Raw genomic sequence first — 20,777 nt, forward strand, 5'->3', positions numbered from 1 at the left:
TTCACACTTTGAATATTGTGTTTTCTGTAGGTATTACACCTCTTAAAGTCTGTGGCATGCACCTTGGTATCGCTGGTCACTGTTTGATTTACCTGTCGCCCTCCTGCCAGGTAAATATCTTGCGGCTTACGCAATAAAGATCTGTCTAGGGGATATTATTTCCAACACTACCCCAGTAAAGGCACATTTCCCTTTCATTACATTATTCACTGTATATAATCCCAGGTCTCAGATTTTCATTTGGTTGTGTCAGATTTATGTTTCTTATTTGGAAATTTAAGAACAAAACTATGTTACTTTTAACTTGAGAATACAAATCTTTTAGAATTTCCACAGGAAAACACACAAAGTTAACAGTGATAAATAAATGTGAATTTATTATTCTCAGGAACTCTTTTGGTATGTCTTTTTCTTTTCTCTGTGTTTCTCTTTGGTTTGTCAAGTGAGTGAACAAATAAGTCGATTCACACAGTCTCAACAGTATTAATCACAATAACCATTATAATCAAAAAGAAAGGGGAAAAATAAAGAAAAATAAATAAATAAACCCAATGTCAATGAAATGCTCTGGTTATACTCGGATTTCACCTCAGTATTACCCAGCTGGGATTTGAAGTACACCGTTGGCGCGCTAGTTGGAGCTCTTTCGATGGGAAAAACTGTACTCACGAATCCGGGAGAACTAGATTTCACTTGCGGAATAATAATCGTTGACCCTCAATGCACGATGAGCTGAAAAGCACGGCCTCCGTGACGCCTCCCGTCTGGAACAGGTCAGATGAATCCGCGAAAATCCTCTTCCACCTCCCAACCTTGACTCGATTATCTCTCAGTCTCGTAAAAGACAGTTATCACGCAGGTGACACAACTCCAAACTACACACACCACCGTGATACTTTACAACTAATTAATAAAATAAACACGGGAATATTCTTCCGAATTTCAAATGAATAATACGATTTATAACTGCTTCACTGAACTTGAGAAAAATAAACACGGGAATATTCTTCCGGATGAAGTTTTCACCCTTAATCTGATCACAAAACAACGAGTGAAAGAAAAGTCGTTACGAACCGTAAAAGAGACTTTCTCACGTAGACTATCCTCGTGCTGGGTTTCTTCCACAGCTGACTCACGCGAGACTGGGGCGCGTGCGGCCTCCCTATAACTCTCTCGCGCGCTCCTTGTATGACTTTTTCTTTCACACAAACACATGTGAAACTGTTTTAGAAATGTCTTAAATGAACATATATGAAACCGAAGTCCATTTAATTTGCACATATATGAACGAAAAGAAACAAAAAAAAAAGATCAACGATCTCATAAAGTGTAATATTTTAAACAAATATTAGGAATGAAATTCTCTTTTGTCTTTCTTTTAAACACAATGCCAAATTCAGAAATCCAGCCATTTGTTCAGGGCTCTACATACCTATTCCTTCTTACTCACACAGACATCTAATCCACTGTAATGTCACTTTCAGAAATACAAAAAAAACCATTAGCCTGTCAGCCTAATGAAAATGCTTACTAGTTTCCAATTCCTGACACTACAGCTGCATCTCCAGAGGCTCTGGTCAGACACTACAATAATATTTGCTCCCCAAAGAGGAACAGAACACCGTGAACATTTGCTCCCTCAGAACACTGTGACTTTCAATCCCAGAATGCTTGCATCGCCCTTAACCATTTAAAAAATATCTAAAGTTTTTAAAAAAAATCATTTTTTTCACTCACGTAATTACTCTTATGGATCTATCTACTTTCAGTTTTCTTATCTGTTTATCTCATAGCTTATCTCATATAAAAACATGCATTCTTCTTCTTCTTCTTCTAAGTGCGTTTATTTGGGCTTTCACAATATGGTGATTATGTGTTAGCTTTCCCCAAACCACAAAGTTAACACAAAGTTAGAAGCACACAATTGTATAGAATGTCTTTGTATGCTGTAGTGTTACATTTTCTCTTCACTGGAACTAAGGGGCCCAAACCTGTTCCACCATGACAATACCCCTGTGCACAAAGTGAGGTTCATGAAGACATGATTTGCTAATGTTGGAGTGAAAGAACTCGAGTGACCTGCATAGAGCCCTGACCTCAACCCCACTGAACACCTTTGGGATAAATTGGAATGCCAACTGCAAGCCTGGTCTCCTCACCCGACATCAGTACCTGATTTCACTAATGCTTTTGTAGCTGAATGGGCAAATCTCCATAGCCATGTTCCAAATCTAGTAGAATGCCTTCCTGAAGAGTGAAGGCTAATATTACAGCAAAGCGGGACAAACTCTGGAATGGGATGTTCAACAAGTACATATGGTGGTGATGGTTAGGTCTCCACATACTTTTGTCATATAGTATACATACAGTCATGAGAAAAAGAAAGTACACCCTCCTTCAATTCTATGTTTTTATTTGTCAGCACCTAATTAACAATTGTGTAGTCCTCACCAACTTATATAAACAAATAACCTCAGGTGACAACAAAAAGCACACCAGACATCAATATGTAGTTACTTTTTCCCAAAAAGTAAACCAACTCAGAAACCAGGTGGGAAAAAATAAGTACACCCTTCCTACTTACAGAATCATTAAGAGAGTAATTAGTAGCCAGGTGTTACAAATGAAATACACAAGATTAGTTAATCAAGTGTGACTACCTCTATAAAAGCAGAACTTTTGACAGTTTGGTGATCTGGAGCACTCAGGTGTGTGTCTACATCATGCCAGGAAGAAAAGACATCAGCCATGCTCATCAATCTGGGAAAAGTTATAAGGTCATGTCCAAACAATTTACAATTCACCATTCTACAGTGAGAAGGATTGTTTACATGACTGTAGATAGATATAGATAGCTATAGATATATGTATACTGTAGATATATATTGTATAGAAATATATATGCTAATGCACTGCAAGAGTAATAATGGTGACTTGTTGCAATAATGTGATTATACATTTACAAATACTGATATGCTAATACTATATTTGTAGATTATATGCTATTAGGCAGGAGGAACAATACTTGACTAGGAGATCAAAAATAAATAGCGTTTAAACAGTGTTGAGACAAGAAATTTTATCTCTGCAGGTCAATAACTACAGAATAAGTCAAAAAAGGGAAAAAAGAGAAATTAGAATTGAATATTCTTAAGCTCATTTCTCCAGTTGGCTGTTTTACTGGTATGACAAGGAGAAAGGTCTGTGGTCCTCAGCAAATTTACAGCATCCCACATTTTGTGTCCACCACAGTCACCTTCCCCATGAGCTCTTACTCTGGTGGGCAGCTACACCCTCCACTCTTCACCAGAATCAGCAACTCGAGCTTCTCCATTCTCTAAAAAACAGAAACATCTATTTATGTTTATTTTGTGGAACCCAGTTTCTTATTACAGTCACATTTGGGAAACAAAAATAATAGAAAGTGAGTATCAAGGACTCAATAAAGAATTTTAGCAACAAATTATCGCACTACTAACCATGTAAATAATTTATGAATGTAATGGCACTTAAAAAAGAATTGAGGGATAAAAATGGATACATATTTAGACTACTTAAATTGTCAAATTACAAAAAAAAAAACATTAGCTTCTAACAGGTAACTATGTTTAGCAAAAAAGTGATTTAATATTCTGTTACCTGATTAGTTTTTCCAATGCTTCCAATAGTTTATTATCAGTGACCATTGACCAACTAAGGCTATATTTACATTACAAGGCACACAGAGGTCATTGAAATTAATCAGTACATATAGATAAACTATATATCAATAACATAATTATCAGATCATCAAATTAACATCATCAAATTAATGCAAATTTGTATAAAAAAAATATAAAAATGATTCAGTTTCAGTTTGGACTAAGCTGTACTACAGGGTTCCAGTTTTACTTTATAGGAACTTATTGTTTAATTGGCCCTGAAATAACCCTCAGTTAGTCTAGTCTGTCATTATAAAATATGAAGTATAAACTAAACTGCAACTTTGGTAAAACTGTATTTGATTAATTTATTGCCAAATGATTAAACTGTAACTTAGTAAAGACTTCATAAATACTTGTATATCACTTATAATAAACTGATAATTTACTAATTGCACAATGCATTTTTAATTAGCGACTATTCAAGTGTTATCTTGGATTTATATAATTCAAAAGCACTGCCTCCAGTTTTGTGTCTCTTTGTTGCTCATCAAAGGTTTTGATGATGTCATGATAATGATAAAAAAAAAAGTTCAGTTCATACAGTAGACAGTTTTAGTGGGATACTTGTAATTTTTCCAGTGGGTCTGTTTAATTCAGAGTTACATGTTAAGAATAAATGTATTAAATGGGGTAATTCTTTCCATACTGTAAGCTTTTCTGATCACATTTCTGATCTTAATCTAAAACATGGACGTAACCAGGAGACAACTCAAATTTATGTCTTGTCATGGTTATGAACTACGTTACCCATCAGCCCCAACATGTCACATGACCATGTCACATGTCCCACTGATCACTCACACCTGTTCTGTGTATGGTTCATTGTCAAGCTTTTGTTATTGTTGACTGTATGTGTCATCATGTGTTCCACAACCTTGCTCATAGTCTGGCTGTTTTTGCCTTATGCCCTTATACCCTATGCTTCTTGTTTCACTGTTTTAGTTGTTTGTGTTGCACTTTTTATAATAAAATCTACACTTGCATCTGCTGCATCTACAAAGTCGTGACAGTCTTTCAGATTTTAAATAAAAAAATTTTAATGTTTAATTTATAAATAGGTTTATGAATAATCATTATTTCTTTTTCTTTTCCTAATTTTTTAACAAAATCACTTAACGGCTTAGTTAATTAGCTATAAACAACAGAATTCCTCACACTTACCTATCTGTAAAACTGCTTGTTCTTCGTGTTGTTCTTGTTCCTGTGTAAACAATTGAAAACTGATTTTTCTACATAAGATAAAAGCTATTCTGTGCTCAGGTTTTCAGAATGTCTAGTAGAATTCTGTTCAAAGTGCCTCAATAAGAAGGACTCCAATGAAACAGTGATTGTGGTGCATGAGATGGCTTACATAATATGTTTCTGCTCTCAAATGTTGCTCTTTGTTAATTAATATTATAAGTTTACCAAAATACATATAATGGCAACAAATTTAGAAGCAAAACCAACAAAACTTAAACAAATCTGACTGTAATCAAACAAATACAAATGGCATTGCCTCCACCATGGCCAGGAAAAACTATGAGGACATCTCCTGTAGGTTCTTGGTAGTATATAGTGGTTTTGATTTTTTTCCCCCCACATCTCACATGGTCTATCTCCAGCTTTCAAACTAAATATGGAAACTCTTATTAACAGGTTTATTTATTAACTAAAATTAAACAGTTTACCTGGAGTCAAAGCAGGTTATTAAAAAAAAGGAGACCTGAAAATAGTAATTGATATAGTACACATTCTGCATTATGATATGATATCTATGACTCATTTCTGCAATTGGGATTAAAATTTTGATCCTGGTTACAAGATTATTATAAATTATAATTGCTGAATATTCTTAAATAGACAATTTATTTCCTTTTAATGTTCCCAAAATCTTCAATATGTTTTATTTAGATCCTGATGATAATAAGGATGATGGCAATAAGACGTTAATTTCTGTAGAAAAATCTATTTTTGTACAAATCATTCACCTGTCTTCAGTAAATAATTAAGCTTCTTGTTGTTTTAAATTGACACTTACAGTTATTCACAATATGGTTACACTTCTTGTGAAAATAAATATTATGCCACATATTGTACAATGTGAATGAATTAAAGTCAAAAAGTCAAAGTATTAAAGTCAAAAGTATTACCTGGTTGGCTGCATCAGGCTGGGATTTTAGTAATGAAGTTAATGAAAATAATTTTTGTAAACCTAATAAAAGAAGGATCACAAACATTTATGATTCCAATTTAAACAATGATAGAAAATTTTTATTACATTATTTTTATTTATGAACATGAAGAAAAACTACCTGAAAATATTATTAAAAGCCAGATGTTTTTACGTGCCACCAAAAGCATCTAAAACCAGAAAGGAAAAATTAGTACATGGCTCCTGTTACTCAAATATCTACTGTTTTTGCCATTGGTCATTATTTTAGGATAGAAATGACTGTGAATTTGGTCAAATTTTTTGAACAAATGCTACCTGGGTTATCTTTTTGCACAGAGCACCTGTCGATTCCTCATTGCGTGGCAATAATCCCTGATCTTTATGGAGCAGACAGTTGACTATGACTGTATTCTCTCTGTTTACAGCTCTTCTGCTGTCTTGTACAACACACTCTGTCTCAGTTGTATGATGAAGTACCACCAGAATAGCCGGCTTGGTATCTAAAAATGTATGAAATTTACTCAGTATACAACAAATTGTTTATCAAACACTTTTTTTTTTAAATTTATGTACCTGAAGTTTCCTGAAGCTTTTTCACTGCTACTTCAATGTTAGTTTCATCTTGTGAAACAACAGGGCAGAAAGCTAGAATGAAATCACACTCATCTACTGCAACCACTTCCTGAAGACCTGGTATTTGGTTTTTAAAATGGTCTATGAAGGTCTCTTCAGAATTCAGTGTATTTCCAATTAGAAGAATGAAACACTTTTTCCCTGAAAGCATTTGAGATATGTTTCCTATAAATAAAAAGAAAATATACTGATTGTTAATAATTATTGTGAAAAATACCTTTGCATACAGCTATAGGTGCTGAACATCCTATCAAACATCAACAATGCATAGATCAGATAGTAGTTATATATTGTATATTACATTTATATAAATCTTAAATGTAAATGTTTAATGTAAATTTAAATCTTGAATATAAACATGAATCTTAAAATATATCTTGAATACAAATCTTTATATATATATTTAACTGTCAATAAAATATCTTTATATATATTTAATTGCCAATTAAATTTAATATGACTCTGACAATTAAACAATTGCCAGAGTCATATTAAAAAAAACTATAAGTAGTGTGAAGTAATAAGAAACTACTGCTTTGAACTGTTTTGTTTTGCTCTTGTGGCTGACTCTCATTCAGTTTTTCCTTACCGAGTTGATTTTCTGACAGCTCTGAATGGGATATTTGCTCCCACTCTTCTTCATCCTCACTTTCTTTCAGCTTATGACCTGTTTCAGTTGACTGTCCTGTTTGTATAATGAATGAAAGAAATATGAAGGCAGGCAAAATGTAAGGAAGACACATTAATGGACAAAAAAGAAAGGAGAAGAGAAAGCTGTTTTGGGAGAATGGGCAAAATAGTAAAAATACTTAAACATTGTTTGCCTTTATAACAGCTTCCATCTTTTTAATTTCTAGTTGTACATGGTTTGGGTTTAGTTTATCATTATTAGCTTATCAAGGTTAAGATCAGGAGGGGAGTACTTTCATAGTGTGAGTAATATCTATGAAACTTTATTTATACTGTTTTTTTATACTGCAACAGCTATAATACCTCCTTACCAATTCAATATCTGTTGGAGAATTATATTTAAAAATGGAAATACCCTGTGGTTCAACTGTGATGTGAATAATTTCAAGAACATTAGTAAACTTTAAAAACTCTGGTTCAACTGTGTCTCATGCGTCCTTACCGACACACCAGTGCAGATACAAATTCACCTGTTCACCTGTTCAAATATACAGTCCTTACCTAAACATCTGAAATAGATATGGTATTCAACCAAATATGACTCAGCAACAGCTGCCTTTGTTTTCATAATGTCTAACCTTTCAGTGGATGCCTTTGTTTGGGCTATAAACAGCACATTAGATCAAATCAGTCCTGCTCAGTCTGTTTGTCTGATCAGTGTGGAAGTCCAGAAAGGCCATGAGTTTTTTTTTCTTGTGATCTTAAAATAACATTGTTTAAAGTTGTTTTCTGGAGATCATAACTTATTTTTTCATGATATCACTGCAAATCACACTGATACTGACTGTCTCCTTTTGTGTGATTTTATCTCTAGTCTAAAACATCTAAAATTGCCTGACTTACTCAAAAATTGATAAGTAAACAGAAATAATCAGTGGTGTTAGAAGATAAACAACTTCCTGACCCAACTGTACAACACATTTACTGCACTTCTACCTGCTTAATGTAAAGATGTAAACAAACCACATGAAACTGATTCAACATTTTCTTTACTGTATTTGTACCAGGTGTAGTATGCATCTGCTGTTGCCTACTGGATGTAGTGTCCTAATAGTCCAATAAAAAAGGCAATGGACGAAAGATGTACAGTAAGTGACCACATTTTTAGAATAATTCACATCTTTTTAATTATGTATTTATGACTATTACTGTTGACTGTCTGACTAGTGTGGCTTTTTCCTCCAGACTCGGGCTGGAACCAACAAACAACTACTTACAACGCATTCATTATATCTTGATAACGAAGGCTTTCAGGAAACACCTGCAAAACTGGCAAGTACATAAGGCACTCCCTTCTTTAAATTGTTCATTGTTCGCTAAGTTTACGATTTTATGATTATCAGTAAACCCATCCCCGATTCACTGTTTTGTGGTAGAGCTTCACCTCAACTGTGGTTTTTTTTTCAGTTTCATAGCAAAACCTAATATTTTTAGTATTGATTTTCAATAACTTTTTTGTTTACTCCAATTGAGAGAGTTTGTCCTTCACTGCTCTGTTGTAGTTCTTGACACCAACTGTGCTTTTATAGTTTAATAGCCAAACATAATGTTTCAGTTACATTTTTTGTTAACTTCAAAAGGTTTTTCACTTGGTGTAATTCTTGACACTGAGGTATTATAGCCATAAGACAACCTAATTGTGCTGATGTCTCAAATTAGCTCATTTATATATGATTAATAACATTAATACATCTTGAAAGAGAAAATACTAGCTTTCAAGTACCTGCATTAAGAAGAGTAAGAAATATCATTTATTTTGAAAAAGCATATATAAAATAATAGATTTAAAAGCAACATAACACTCACCAGATAAACTGTTACATTTCCAACCAGAATACATACCTTCATATTCACTTGTCTTTGGACCTTGTTCCTTCACTTCTTCCTTTCCACATTGTTGTTTTTCCTATTAAAAGTGTGAAAGACTTTCATTTTAATCTAGAATCTTCACAGGAGGAGCAAATCTCTCAAATACTGCATGTTTAAAATTGTACTGTGATTGTCATTACGTGGAGGTCAAAATGCAAAAGTTAACATTATTGCCAAAATGATTAGGACATGCTTATTAATCCCCACTAGGCCAGGACTTGAAAGTGATCAGTAGTATCATTAGCTTTCTCCTTTTTACTGCCAACTGTGGCAAATAGCTGCTTAAAGAATGATGAGGCAGTGCTTTTGTTTAATGCCTACCTAACACATTTTAAACTTTTTCCTTAAATATTGTCTGTGTTGATTAAAATCATAATGTTACCAACTACATGTGATGGCAGTAAATTCAGAAGATAGAATTTATATTATCCTTAATGAACGGTAAAAAATACTATTAAGTTTTGTTGCTCTTATGAATTGATTTTTAAAAAATACAATGACTTTACACCTCACACATTACAGTGTCTACAGATTCTTAGCTAGATTATTTTAGTTCTTTAGTAGTTTCCTTAATTTTCCAATATATTTCATTGTTGCAATATTGAATTCAAAGAGTATTACCTCTGGGGCTGAACGTGACCAGGGATTCCATGACCACACGTATTCTGAAAAGGTTACAAAACATAATAACTACAAATAAAACTATAATAACAATGCATTTTTGTATTGTCATTTTGTAATAACAATACATTGTACCAATTGTGATTACCTAAGTGAATTAATTAATTGAAAAACATTACATTTTTCTCAGAAAAAAACAGTAAGTACTATATTTGCATAATATATAATAATTCAAAATAAACAAGATAAACTACCTGACAAGGAAGAACCATTTTCTTTTGATGCCTAAAAGAGGAAAATAATTATATTCAATCCCTTTTACAGGTTTTTTTTTTTTTTTTTTTTTTTTTTTTTTTTTACTTTTTCAAAGTTTTTAATGCTTTGACACAAAATACATTCGGTGAACAGTTTTCATAATGCTTGTACATGTTTCTTACTGAAGTTCTACCACTAGCAAAATATTTTAAGTCCAAGCTGCAATGTTTGCATTCAGATTTAAAATGGATTAAGTTTAAAACCACACAAACCAAACCAAACCATTAAGACAACAATTGGAGTAAATCACATGTATATGCTTAACATGGTACTGTAACTCATTACCTGAAGGTGAAAAATTCAAAAGTTAACATTGTTGCTAAAATGATTATTATACCCCAATCAAGACTCTGGCCCTCTAAGCTGGGTACAGGCACCCTATGGGGTTCTTTTTTTTTTTCATTTAGTTACTCTGGTCGTAAAGTCAAGTCATCGTTATTGAGTTTTATGTAGTTATTAGCCTGTTTCACTGAAACTTGAACTTAAAAACAAGTTACCTGTACATAATGTCAACTTGGACATAATGTATTCTGTGAGTTTAAAGTTCTGGAATTAAAAACTCTATAGCCTAATAAATAAATGAATGCATGAATAAATAAATAAATAAATAAATAAATAAACATTATATACACATTTGAATAATGAGCGGATATATTTGAAAAAACTGGTTAACTTCCATAAAGTAAAACAGTACTGAGTTGATCCATGGCATTTATTTGACACTTAAAGGGGTTCCTAGTTGCAATTCTGAGAACCTGCTGTAAGAATCAGGTTATAGATTCTCACGGTTTCCTTAGGAACAAAAGTGGATATAACTCAGCCGGACTGGAAGAGATAATGCTGTCCCTCATTTATTTCAGTAGGTTACTATATACTCGCATAGGATTGACAGATTATTCCGCTGTCAATGAATGAAAGATCAAATATTACACTTATATAGCGGTGGTACAACACATCTGCACGATAAGGTGCACGAGAGAGAGAGAGAGAGCACAAATGACGTCATCATAAGGCAATCATTACACTGTCATAAGACCAGATTTTTGGTGGTATTCTAAGTGTTATATTTCTCCCCTTTAGTGCCACTCACAGCAAAGCATTCCTTCAAGAATAATGAGGCAGTGATTTATTTCATACATACAGTTTTCTTTAAACATTTTTCTGTTTTATGTGAAATGATAATGTTACCAAACTACATGTGGGTGTAAATCATTGTCCTATCATTGTTATTTGCCACCAAATAATTAACAATAAGTCCTGAATGGCCATTTGACCCAAACAAAAGCATGGTCTCTGACTTTTTTTGGAACCAAGAACCAATTTAACTGTAAAATACTATTTTCCATGGACCCCATTCTATGGATAATTAGGTTCATTATTTAAATGTGTACAATAATATTTGGGCTATTTATTGGTGCCAGAAATATTTAATTCCTGTTCAGCCACAGGAATTACACCCACAGAAAACATTTAAATTAAAATCGTAATTTAGTTTCAAGTTAGGCATTATTGTCATACATGACATTACATTATTAATGTTTGAGTTATTATGGTCTGTATTTGACTCAAGTGACATTTTAATATTGTAAGCAGATTTTTCATTATACTGTATATAGTAACAGTTAAGATAGTGAAGTGCCTAGTTGTCCCGTGTACATGCATATTTTTTTAGCGTGTTTCCTTCACTTAGGCTTAAAAATGTGGTTCTCAACATGGAATCTGTAAAATGCAGTTAGTTAGCATTTTAGTTTTTAGAAATATTAATCTGTTTAAGCAAGGAGCGATCAACAAGTACAATACAAATTCAAAGATACACATTGTATAGTGCATCTGCTGTAAGTTGTTGTTATTGTCGTGTTCTTAAAATGGGCATAATTCTTTCCAAAAGAACTTTAAACCTTGGGCTGATTACCACCTTTAGGATCTTAGTAGCTAAAAATAAAACAAAAATGGTCAAAGTAGTAAATTAACAGGTACCTGGGATTTTATAATGTTTGTAATTCTGGCCAGTGATTCATCATTTTTATGGCACTGCAGTAATCTCTGATCTTCATGGAACAGACAGTCTACTGTGATTGAATTCTTTCTGGTTACAACTCTGCTGCTGTCTGGTACAACACAGTCTGGATCAAACGTGTGATGGAGCACCACTAGTACAGCAGGTTTGGTACCTAGAGAAAACATATGCAACATTTATTCAGAATGTACAATCCATTACATATTTTATACAATAAAGTAATTTATACTGTAGTGCATTTTCTATAAAAGCAGCTCTGACAGGTTTATATTAATGCACTCCTTCTAATACGTTCATGTTTCTAAATTAACAGCCTACACAGGGTGTAAATGTTGATATGGTGTGGCTTCTGAGTAAAGACCTTTATTTAGCAATTATGTGCCAGTGTTTTTTAAAAGTCAGAGGTAAAGCTGTAATTTTAAATATTCTGATAAGTCTTCAGGTTAGAGGGCTTTGCAATTTCTTGATAACATTACAGGCTGCTTTTTTTTATTAACATCAAGAGGGAAGAAGAAAGGCTGTTGAGGGAACAACTGTTTAACATAAGATGCTTTAATATACAGTGATCACAGGAACTAACTTGTTTCATGGCATTTCCACAACATTAAATGTAACTATACACTAATAAAAAGTGTGACGTAATTTTTGAATAAATAAAAATAGTACTTTCATAACAGATTGCTGTGATATAAGAATAAAACAGTTCAGGACATCCTTTTATAGTTAAATAATCAACTTTGGGGTGGTAACAGTAACTCTGCTTTGTGTCAGGCTGTATCATGTCACTGATTATTTTTATTCTTTACATATTATAATACCTGCAGCATTCTGAAGCTTTTTCACTGCTGCTTCAATGTCAGTTCCAGCTCGCGAAACAACAGGACAGAAAACCAGAATGAAATCACACTCATCCACTGTTTGCACCTCCTGCAGATCTGGTCTTTGGTTTTTAAGATGATCCACGATTTTCTTATGAGCATCGAATGTATTTCCAAAGAGAAGGACCAAAAACTTATTTCCTGAAAATATGTCTGTAAATAAAAATAGGAATTATGAATTAGTCATTATTTTTAAAATAGTAACCACTATTGATATGTTTGGGTACCATAATCAAATTATCTCTGTCCCCCTAAGAAAATAAGGGAGACTGCAGATCAAGTTTTATCACATTTTATCAAATGTGACAATTAATACATAAATTAATAAATGTGACAATTAATAAATGTTTATGAAAGATAACGCATTTTATTGTTAATCTGTGTATAGACTATTAACTAGTCCATTAACAGAGATAAACAAATCATAAATTTAACACATTTTAAGCAATTTCTTTATAAAATACAACTTTCACCAAACGTTCATGTAGTTGCTCAGGTGTGTACTTTTGATTACAACATACTACAATATATTCCATCATTTCTAAATGAGCTATAAAACACAAGTACGTACATGTTTAGAAATCATTTCAGTTACAAATAATCACTAAAAGTTTTACTGCGAAGATTTTGTATATACAGCTGCCTTTCTAGTCGTAGTCCAGCCCCATGACTGTTGTAGTTCTTGACACCAACTGTGCTTTTATAGTTTAATAGCCAAACATAATGTTTCTTAGTACTGATTCCAGTTACATTTTTTGTTAACTTTAAAAGGTTTTTCACACTGAGGTATTATAGCCATAAGACAACCTAATTGTGCTGATGTCACAAATGAGCTCATTTATATATGATTAATAACATTAATACATCTTGAAAGAGAAAATGCTAGCTTTCAAGTACCTGCATTGAGAAGAGTACGAAATATCATTTATTTTGAAAAAGCATATATAAAATAATAGATTTAAAAGCAACATAACACTCACCAGATAAACTGTTACATTTCCAACCAGAATACATACCTTCATGTTCACTTGTCTTGGGACCTTGTTCCTTCACTTCTTCCTTTCCACATTGTTTTTCCTATTAAAAGTGTGAAAGACTTTTAAAATTGTACTGTGATTGTCATTACGTGGAGGTCAAAATGCAAAAGTTAACATTATTGCCAAAATGATTAGGACATGCTTATTAATCCCCACTAGGCCAGGACTTGAAAGTGATCAGTAGTATCATTAGCTTTCTCCTTTTTACTGCCAACTGTGGCAAATAACTGCTTAAAGAATGATGAGGCAGTGCTTTTGTTTAATGCCTACCTAACACATTTTAAACTTTTTCCTTAAATATTGTCTTTGTTGATTAAAATGATAATGTTACCAACTACGTGTGATGGCAGTAAATTCAGAAGATAGAATTTATATTATCCTTAATGAACGGTAAAAAATACTATTAAGTTTTGTTGCTCTTATGAATTGATTTTTAAAAAATACAATGACTTTACACCTCACACATTACAGTGTCTAGTAGCTAGATTATTTTAGTTCTTTAGTAGTTTCCTTAATTTTCCAATATATTTCATTGTTGCAATATTGAATTCAAAGAGTATTACCTCTGGGGCTGAACGTGACCAGGGATTCCATGACCACACGTATTCTGAAAAGGTTACAAAACATAATAACTACAAATAAAACTATAATAACAATGCATTTTTGTATTGTCATTTTGTAATAACAATACATTATATTTACCAATTGTGATTATCAAAGTGAATCAATTAATTGAAAAACATTACATTTTTCTCAGCAAAAAAAAAACAGTAAGTACTATATTTGCATAATATATAATAATTCAAATAAACAAGATAAACTACCTGACCAGGAAGAACCATTTTCTTTTGATGCCTAAAAGAAGAAAATAATTATATTCAGTCCCTTTTAAAGATTTTTTTTTTTTTTTTACTTTTTCAAAGTTTTGAATGCTTTGACACAAAATACATTCAGTGAACAGTTTTCATAATGCTTGTACTTGCTTCTTTTTGAAGTTCTACCACTAGCAAAATATTTGAAGCCCAAGCTGCAATGATTGCATTCAGATTTAAAATGGATTAAGTTTAAAACCAAACAAACCAAACCATTAAGACAACAAATGGAGTAAATCACATGTATATGCTGGTACATGGTAACATGGTACTGTAATTGTTATTACCTGAAGGTCAAAAATTCAAATGTTATCATTGTTGCTAAAATGATTATTATACCCCAATCAAGACACTGGCCCTCTAAGCTGGGTACAGGGTCCTTTTTTAAATTTAGTTACTCTGGTCGTAATGTCAAGTCATCATTACCAATTTTATTTTATATATCATTGATGTTTATATAGTTATTAGCCTGTTTCGGTTGAAATGAATGAGTTTAATCCAAACCCGACCTTAAAAACAAGTTGCCTGTACATAATGTCAACTTGGACATAATGTATTCTGTGAGTTTAAAGTTCAGGAAATAAAAACTCTACAGCTCAAATAAATAAATAAGTAAATAAATAATATTATATACACATTTGAATAATGAGCGGATATATTTGGAAAAACTGGTAAATTTTCATAAAGTAAAACAACCCTGAGCTGATCCATGGCATTTATTTGACACTTAAAGGGGTTCCTAGTTGCAATTTTGAAAAAACTGTCCTAAGACCAGATTTTTGGTAGTACTGTAAGTGTTATATTTCTCCCCTTTAGTGCCACACGCAGCAAAACATTCCTTTTCTTTAAACATACACTTTTCTTTAAATATTTTTCTAAGAACCCATTTAACTGTAAGATACTATATTCCATGGACCACATTCCATGGATAATTAGGTTCATTATTTAAATGTGTATAGTAATATTTGGGCTATTTATTGGTGCTAAGAAATATTTAATTCCCGTACAGCCACAGGAATTACACCCACAGAAAACATTTAAATTAAAATGGTCATTTATGTTCAAGTTAGGCATTAGGCATTATTGACATATATGGAATTACATTATTAATGTTTGAGTATTATGGTTTGTATTTGAGTCAAGTGACATTTTAAACCAATTAATATTTCTAAAAACTAAAATGCTAACTAACTGTACTTTACAGATTCCACTTTGAGAACCCTATTTTTAAGCCTAAGAGAAGGAAAGATGCTTAAAAAAATATATACATGTTTATGGGACAACTAGGCACTCCACTATCTCAACTGTTACTACATACAGTATAATGAAAAATCTGCTTACACTATTAAGCAAGGAGCGATCAACAAGTACAATACAAATTCAAAGATACACATTGTATAGTGCACCTGCTGTAAGTTGTTGTTATTGTTGTGTTCTTAAAATGTGCAAAATTCTTTCCAAAAGAACTTTAAACCTTTGGCTGGTTAGGAGCTTTAGGATCTTAGTAGCTAAAAATAAAACAAAAATGGTCAAAGTAGTAAATTAACAGGTACCTGGGATTTTATAATGTTTGTAATTCTGGCCAGTGATTCATCATTTTTATGGCACTGCAGTAATCCCTTATCTTCATGGAACAGACAGTCTACTGTGATTGAATTCTTTCTGGTCACAGCACTGCTGCTGTCTGGTACAACACACTCTGGTTCAAATGTGTGATGGAGCACCACTAGTACAGCAGGTTTGGTACCTAGAGAAAACATACAATACATTTACTCAGAATATACAATCCATTACATATTTTATACAATATCGTAACTTATACTGCAGTGCTGATTCTGCTTTTCAGAAAGTATTGATGTATTTTCTATAAAAGTAGCTCTGACAGGTTTATATTAATGCACTCATTCTAATACATTCATGTTTCTAAAGTAACAACTTACACAGGATGTTAATGTTGATAGGGTGGGATTTCCAAGTTAAAGACCTTTATTTAGCAACTATGTGCCAGTGCTTTTTAAAAGTCAGAGGTAAAGCTGTAATTTTAAATATTATGGCAAGTCTTCATGTTAGAGGCCTTTGCAATTTCTTAATAACATGACAAGCTGCTTTTTTGTTATTATCATCAATAGAGAAGACGAGATGCTAGTTCAGGAACGACTGTTTAAGCTGTTCTAATATGCAGTGATAATAGGAACTAATTTGTCTCACCGCAGTTCCACAACATTAAACATAACTATAAACTGATAAAAAGGTGTGACATGTCAGTTTTTAACAAATAAATATATACTTTCACAACAAATTGCATTGATATAAGAATAAAACACTTCAGGACATCTTTTTATAGTTAAATAATCAACTTTGGGGTGGTAACAGTAACTCTGCTTTGTGTCAGGCTGTATCATGTCACTGATTATTTTTCTATAACACATTTATTCCTTACACAGTTTAATACCTGCAGCATTCTGAAGCTTTCCCACTGCTGCTTCAATGTCAGTTCCAGCTCGCGAAACAACAGGACAGAAAACCAGAACGAAATCACACTCATCCACTGTTTGCACTTCCTGCAGATCTGGTCTTTGGTTTTTAAGATGATCCACGATTTTCGTATGGGCACTTAATGTATTTCCAGAGAGAAGAACAAAAAACTTATTTCCTGAAAATATGTCTGTAATCTTCCCTGTAAATAAAAATAGGAATTATTAATTAGTCATTATTATTAAGATATTAAGAACTACTCATATGTTTGGGTATCATAATCAAATTATCTCTGTCCCCTTAAGAAAATAGGGGAGACTGGGGATGATTGACTCAATTTTTACTTTTAATTAAAAAAAAAAAAAATCCATCAAATCCACCAAATTTCAATCATTCCATTATTCCATTGTTAATTTGTGTATACACTATTAATTAGTCATTTAATAGAGATACACAAGCCATTAGTTTATAACAGTTTAAGCAAGTTTTTTATAAAATAAAACTTTCACCAATGAAAGTTCATGTAGTTGCTCAGGTGTGCACTTTTGATTACAATGTACAATTTTTCCTGAACCGTTACAATGTATTCCATCATTAGTAAAGGAGCTATAAAATATAAGTACATGTTTGAAAATCATTTGGAAATTTGCAAAATTAGCTGTAAATGATCATTAAAAGTTTTACTGCGAAGATTTTGTGAAGAGATTGTAGAAAGTCAACTCTGTGCTGAAAAATGCTTGTAATTGTAATACTGTAATAATGTTATACCTTTTTTTTACTATTATTAATGACCATTCAGTTTATCAGCAATTTGTTTAGCTGTTGTCGTACTTGGATAATAAATGTAATAAAGGTACACAATTCTGCACATACTTCTTAAAGGTAAACAAGAAACTTTTTGGCATAGATACTACTTAAAGTATTCCATTTGTAATTATGTATACTGTATGGTTTCAGTTCAGTTTATTATGTCTGTGTCTCTGTAATAGCGTGTGTGTGTGTGTGTGTGTGTGTGTGTGCATTACCCTTTTCATTACCTGGTTCTACTTGTTGCAACTCATGTGCACAGGCACTGGATGTGCCAACAGCGTCATCTTCTGGAAAACCAAATAACCTTCATCAAGAGACATCCTACACTGCTTCTCTTTAAAAGTATATGTGTGACGGCCTGGGAAAACTCATCACATGGTGAAATTTTTACATTACAACACAACATGGCCAAAAGAATGTGGACACCTGACCATCACACCTATATGTGCTTGATGAACATCCCATTCCAATGTCTAACAGCCTCCACGCTTCTGGGAAGGAAAGTGGAAATTCTGCGCATTCAGCCACAGGAGCATTAGTGAGGTTGGTAACTGATGTTGGAAGAAGACTTAGCCGTACATAGTCGCTTCATGCTCAATTCAACCCAAAGATGTTGGAAAGGTCCACATATGGGTATAATAGTCAGGTGTCCACATACTTTTGGCCATATAGTGCATATAAACTACTACTTTTCCTGAACTGAAATATGTTTCTCTTGTGCACGTATTGCAATCACAAGCAAGGTTCTAACATTTTAAACCCACAACCCCCCTTTGATCTAATTTGCATTTAATCTAATGTAATATGTATTTGATCTGTAATTTTGTTAGTGGAGAAAAACACTGATATGACTGAAATAAAATCACAGTAGAGCACCTGCAATTGATGAAACAATTGCTAGGTCCACTTGTAAATATAATAAAAAAAAATTTATTATTATTATCATTGTAGTTGGTTTTATTTTCTAAGTATGTCTAAGCTTACAAAATGTACTTAGTTTAACATTTTAACTACAAAACAGTTAATAATGTTCATAGGAGTTCTGATTTGCTCTATTGTACTGTTTTCCTGTAACTGATGTTGCTGCTGTAGACGTACAGTAGACATACACATTTGTACAGTAGAGGGCCTGTTATCATGGTTCAACCTAATAATCTTTATTTATATTCATTTCTATCATACATTTACATGCTTGGTTCAGCTACAGACAGCAGCATATAGAAATGGCATAAAATCTGTATAAAAGCATGAAGAAGAAACTAGTTTTGAACTCCTACCGGAGGTTTTTTGTTCTTTTTGGCCATCATGGTTCTCCTTGTTCTTAGAGGGGTTAACATTTTCACTTTCAGAAGTCGTGCTCGGCTGTGACTCATCTGATGTGCTGGTGTCTGACCTTGACTCTTCTATGAGTGGCTGATTTGCTTCACTGCCATTCTGTTGATTCGGCTTTCTGTCCATGTTATCTGATTACTAGAAAAAAACTTAAGTACAGAATATTAAATAAGAAGCAAACGTGTTTACAAAGGTACATAATCATACACATCTTAAAAGTTTTAAAAAAAAATCCATAGCATAGTGGTGTTAGACAGTCAGCTAAATATTATGTATGACCCTTATCATCTTATATTGTTTTGATCATGTTTATGCTTCTTGTCAAGCTTGTTTTGCAGCTTTTATACTCTGAATAACTGTTATTCAACCGAATGTGACTCACTAACAGCTGTCTTTGTGTACATAATGCCTTACCTTTTTAACAGCTGCTTCTGTCTGTCTGTTTCAAAATAGCTTTAAAAAAAAAAAAGGCAAGCTACTCAGTGTCAAATTGTTTCAGCTTTGCAGCTTTGCACTGTTTACTGAAGGGCGGATGTAGAGAGGAAGGGTGAAGAAAAACAAAAATACTAAGATTAAGATGACAAAGTGACACACATATATGCACACGCATATACATACACACAGCACCACAATGTTTCTCTGTTTAAAAAAGAAAAAGTTAAAGCTTCAAACTTTTCAGGAGCATTTACTGACCTCGACTGTTTTCTTCAGAGTCTGCAGTGTGACTGCGCAAAAACACATTCACCTTTCACTTTCGTTATGAATATCTCCGGCTTTGGTTTCATTTTTAACTCTTTATCCACCAGGTCTCACTAACTGCCGTTCATTTTGTAGGCTAACACACACTATTTGCCCAACTTACACTTGTGTTATTTGTTAAAATGGTTTGTCTTCTTGTCTATAATTTCTCACACTGATACTAATCTCCTTTTTGTATGAATTTTAGCTCTAAAACCTCTAACATTGCCTGACCTACTCAAAATTGACAAATAAACAGGAATAATCAGTGGTGTTCGAAGATAAACAATTTCCTGACCTACTCCTACAACACTTTGGTTTAACTGTCTCCTGTAAAGATGTAAAGAAACTACTGAATCTACATTTCCTTTTCTCTATCTGTAGCATGTGTAGTATGCATTTGCTGCCACATACTGGATGTAGTGTGCTAATAGTTAAAAAAAAAAGGGCACTGGACATAAGATGTACAGTAAGTGCCCGCATTTGTAGACTAATTCATGTCTTATTAATTATGTATTTATGACTTGTGTGGGTTGTTTGGTATTTTAATTCACCTTTCTACAATTTAAATAGATAGACAGACAGATAGATAGATAGATAGATAGATAGATAGATAGATAGATAGATAGAT

General features: G+C 32.8%; 1 protein-coding gene and 1 long non-coding RNA gene across 9 annotated transcripts; one reads left to right on the forward strand and one right to left on the reverse strand.

Annotated features, from left to right (window-relative positions):
- Nucleotides 1-256: 256 nt before the first annotated feature.
- Nucleotides 257-9,673, forward strand: LOC117596225 (uncharacterized). The gene is made up of 3 exons (XR_004577392.2): nucleotides 257-773; nucleotides 8,190-8,270; nucleotides 8,368-9,673. It is a non-coding gene; the product is annotated as an uncharacterized LOC117596225 (long non-coding RNA).
- Nucleotides 2,397-20,349, reverse strand: LOC113531247 (uncharacterized). 8 transcript variants are annotated; one of them, XM_053230587.1, is made up of 21 exons: nucleotides 20,102-20,349; nucleotides 19,823-19,929; nucleotides 19,354-19,539; nucleotides 18,304-18,363; nucleotides 17,244-17,468; nucleotides 16,345-16,538; nucleotides 14,744-14,774; nucleotides 14,483-14,526; nucleotides 13,899-13,959; nucleotides 12,823-13,035; nucleotides 11,965-12,158; nucleotides 9,927-9,957; nucleotides 9,673-9,716; nucleotides 9,025-9,088; nucleotides 7,082-7,177; nucleotides 6,433-6,657; nucleotides 6,175-6,359; nucleotides 5,999-6,047; nucleotides 5,837-5,898; nucleotides 4,866-4,905; nucleotides 2,397-3,337 (listed from the first exon to the last, which is right to left on the reverse strand). In XM_053230587.1, the coding sequence occupies exons 3-21, from the start codon at nucleotides 19,532-19,534 to the stop codon at nucleotides 3,288-3,290; spliced, it is 2,049 nt and encodes a 682-aa protein (XP_053086562.1). In that variant the 5' UTR covers nucleotides 19,535-19,539; nucleotides 19,823-19,929; nucleotides 20,102-20,349; the 3' UTR covers nucleotides 2,397-3,287. The 8 variants fall into 8 exon arrangements, with proteins under 8 accessions (XP_053086562.1, XP_034156442.2, XP_034156439.2 ...); XM_034300551.2 differs by having other exon boundaries at nucleotides 19,354-19,546; nucleotides 20,102-20,346; XM_034300548.2 differs by having other exon boundaries at nucleotides 19,354-19,557; nucleotides 20,102-20,345.
- Between the last annotated feature and the right edge of the window lie 428 nt (nucleotides 20,350-20,777).

This window comes from Pangasianodon hypophthalmus, chromosome 27 (assembly GCF_027358585.1).
Source record: "Pangasianodon hypophthalmus isolate fPanHyp1 chromosome 27, fPanHyp1.pri, whole genome shotgun sequence".
NCBI lineage: Eukaryota > Metazoa > Chordata > Actinopteri > Siluriformes > Pangasiidae > Pangasianodon > Pangasianodon hypophthalmus.

What these genes read in the sequence shown, in the direction of transcription:
- LOC113531247 (XM_053230587.1), bottom strand. Translation starts at nt 19,534, where the DNA reads ATGGACAGAAAGCCGAATCAACAGAATGGCAGTGAAGCAAATCAGCCA. An exon ending in GGTCACGTTCAGCCCCAGAG is followed by an intron (nt 13,960 to 14,482) that starts GTAATACTCTTT and finishes CACTTTTAATAG; the next exon opens with GAAAAACAATGTGGAAAGGA. An exon ending in GCTTTTAATAATATTTTCAG is followed by an intron (nt 5,899 to 5,998) that starts GTAGTTTTTCTT and finishes TTCTTTTATTAG; the next exon opens with GTTTACAAAAATTATTTTCA.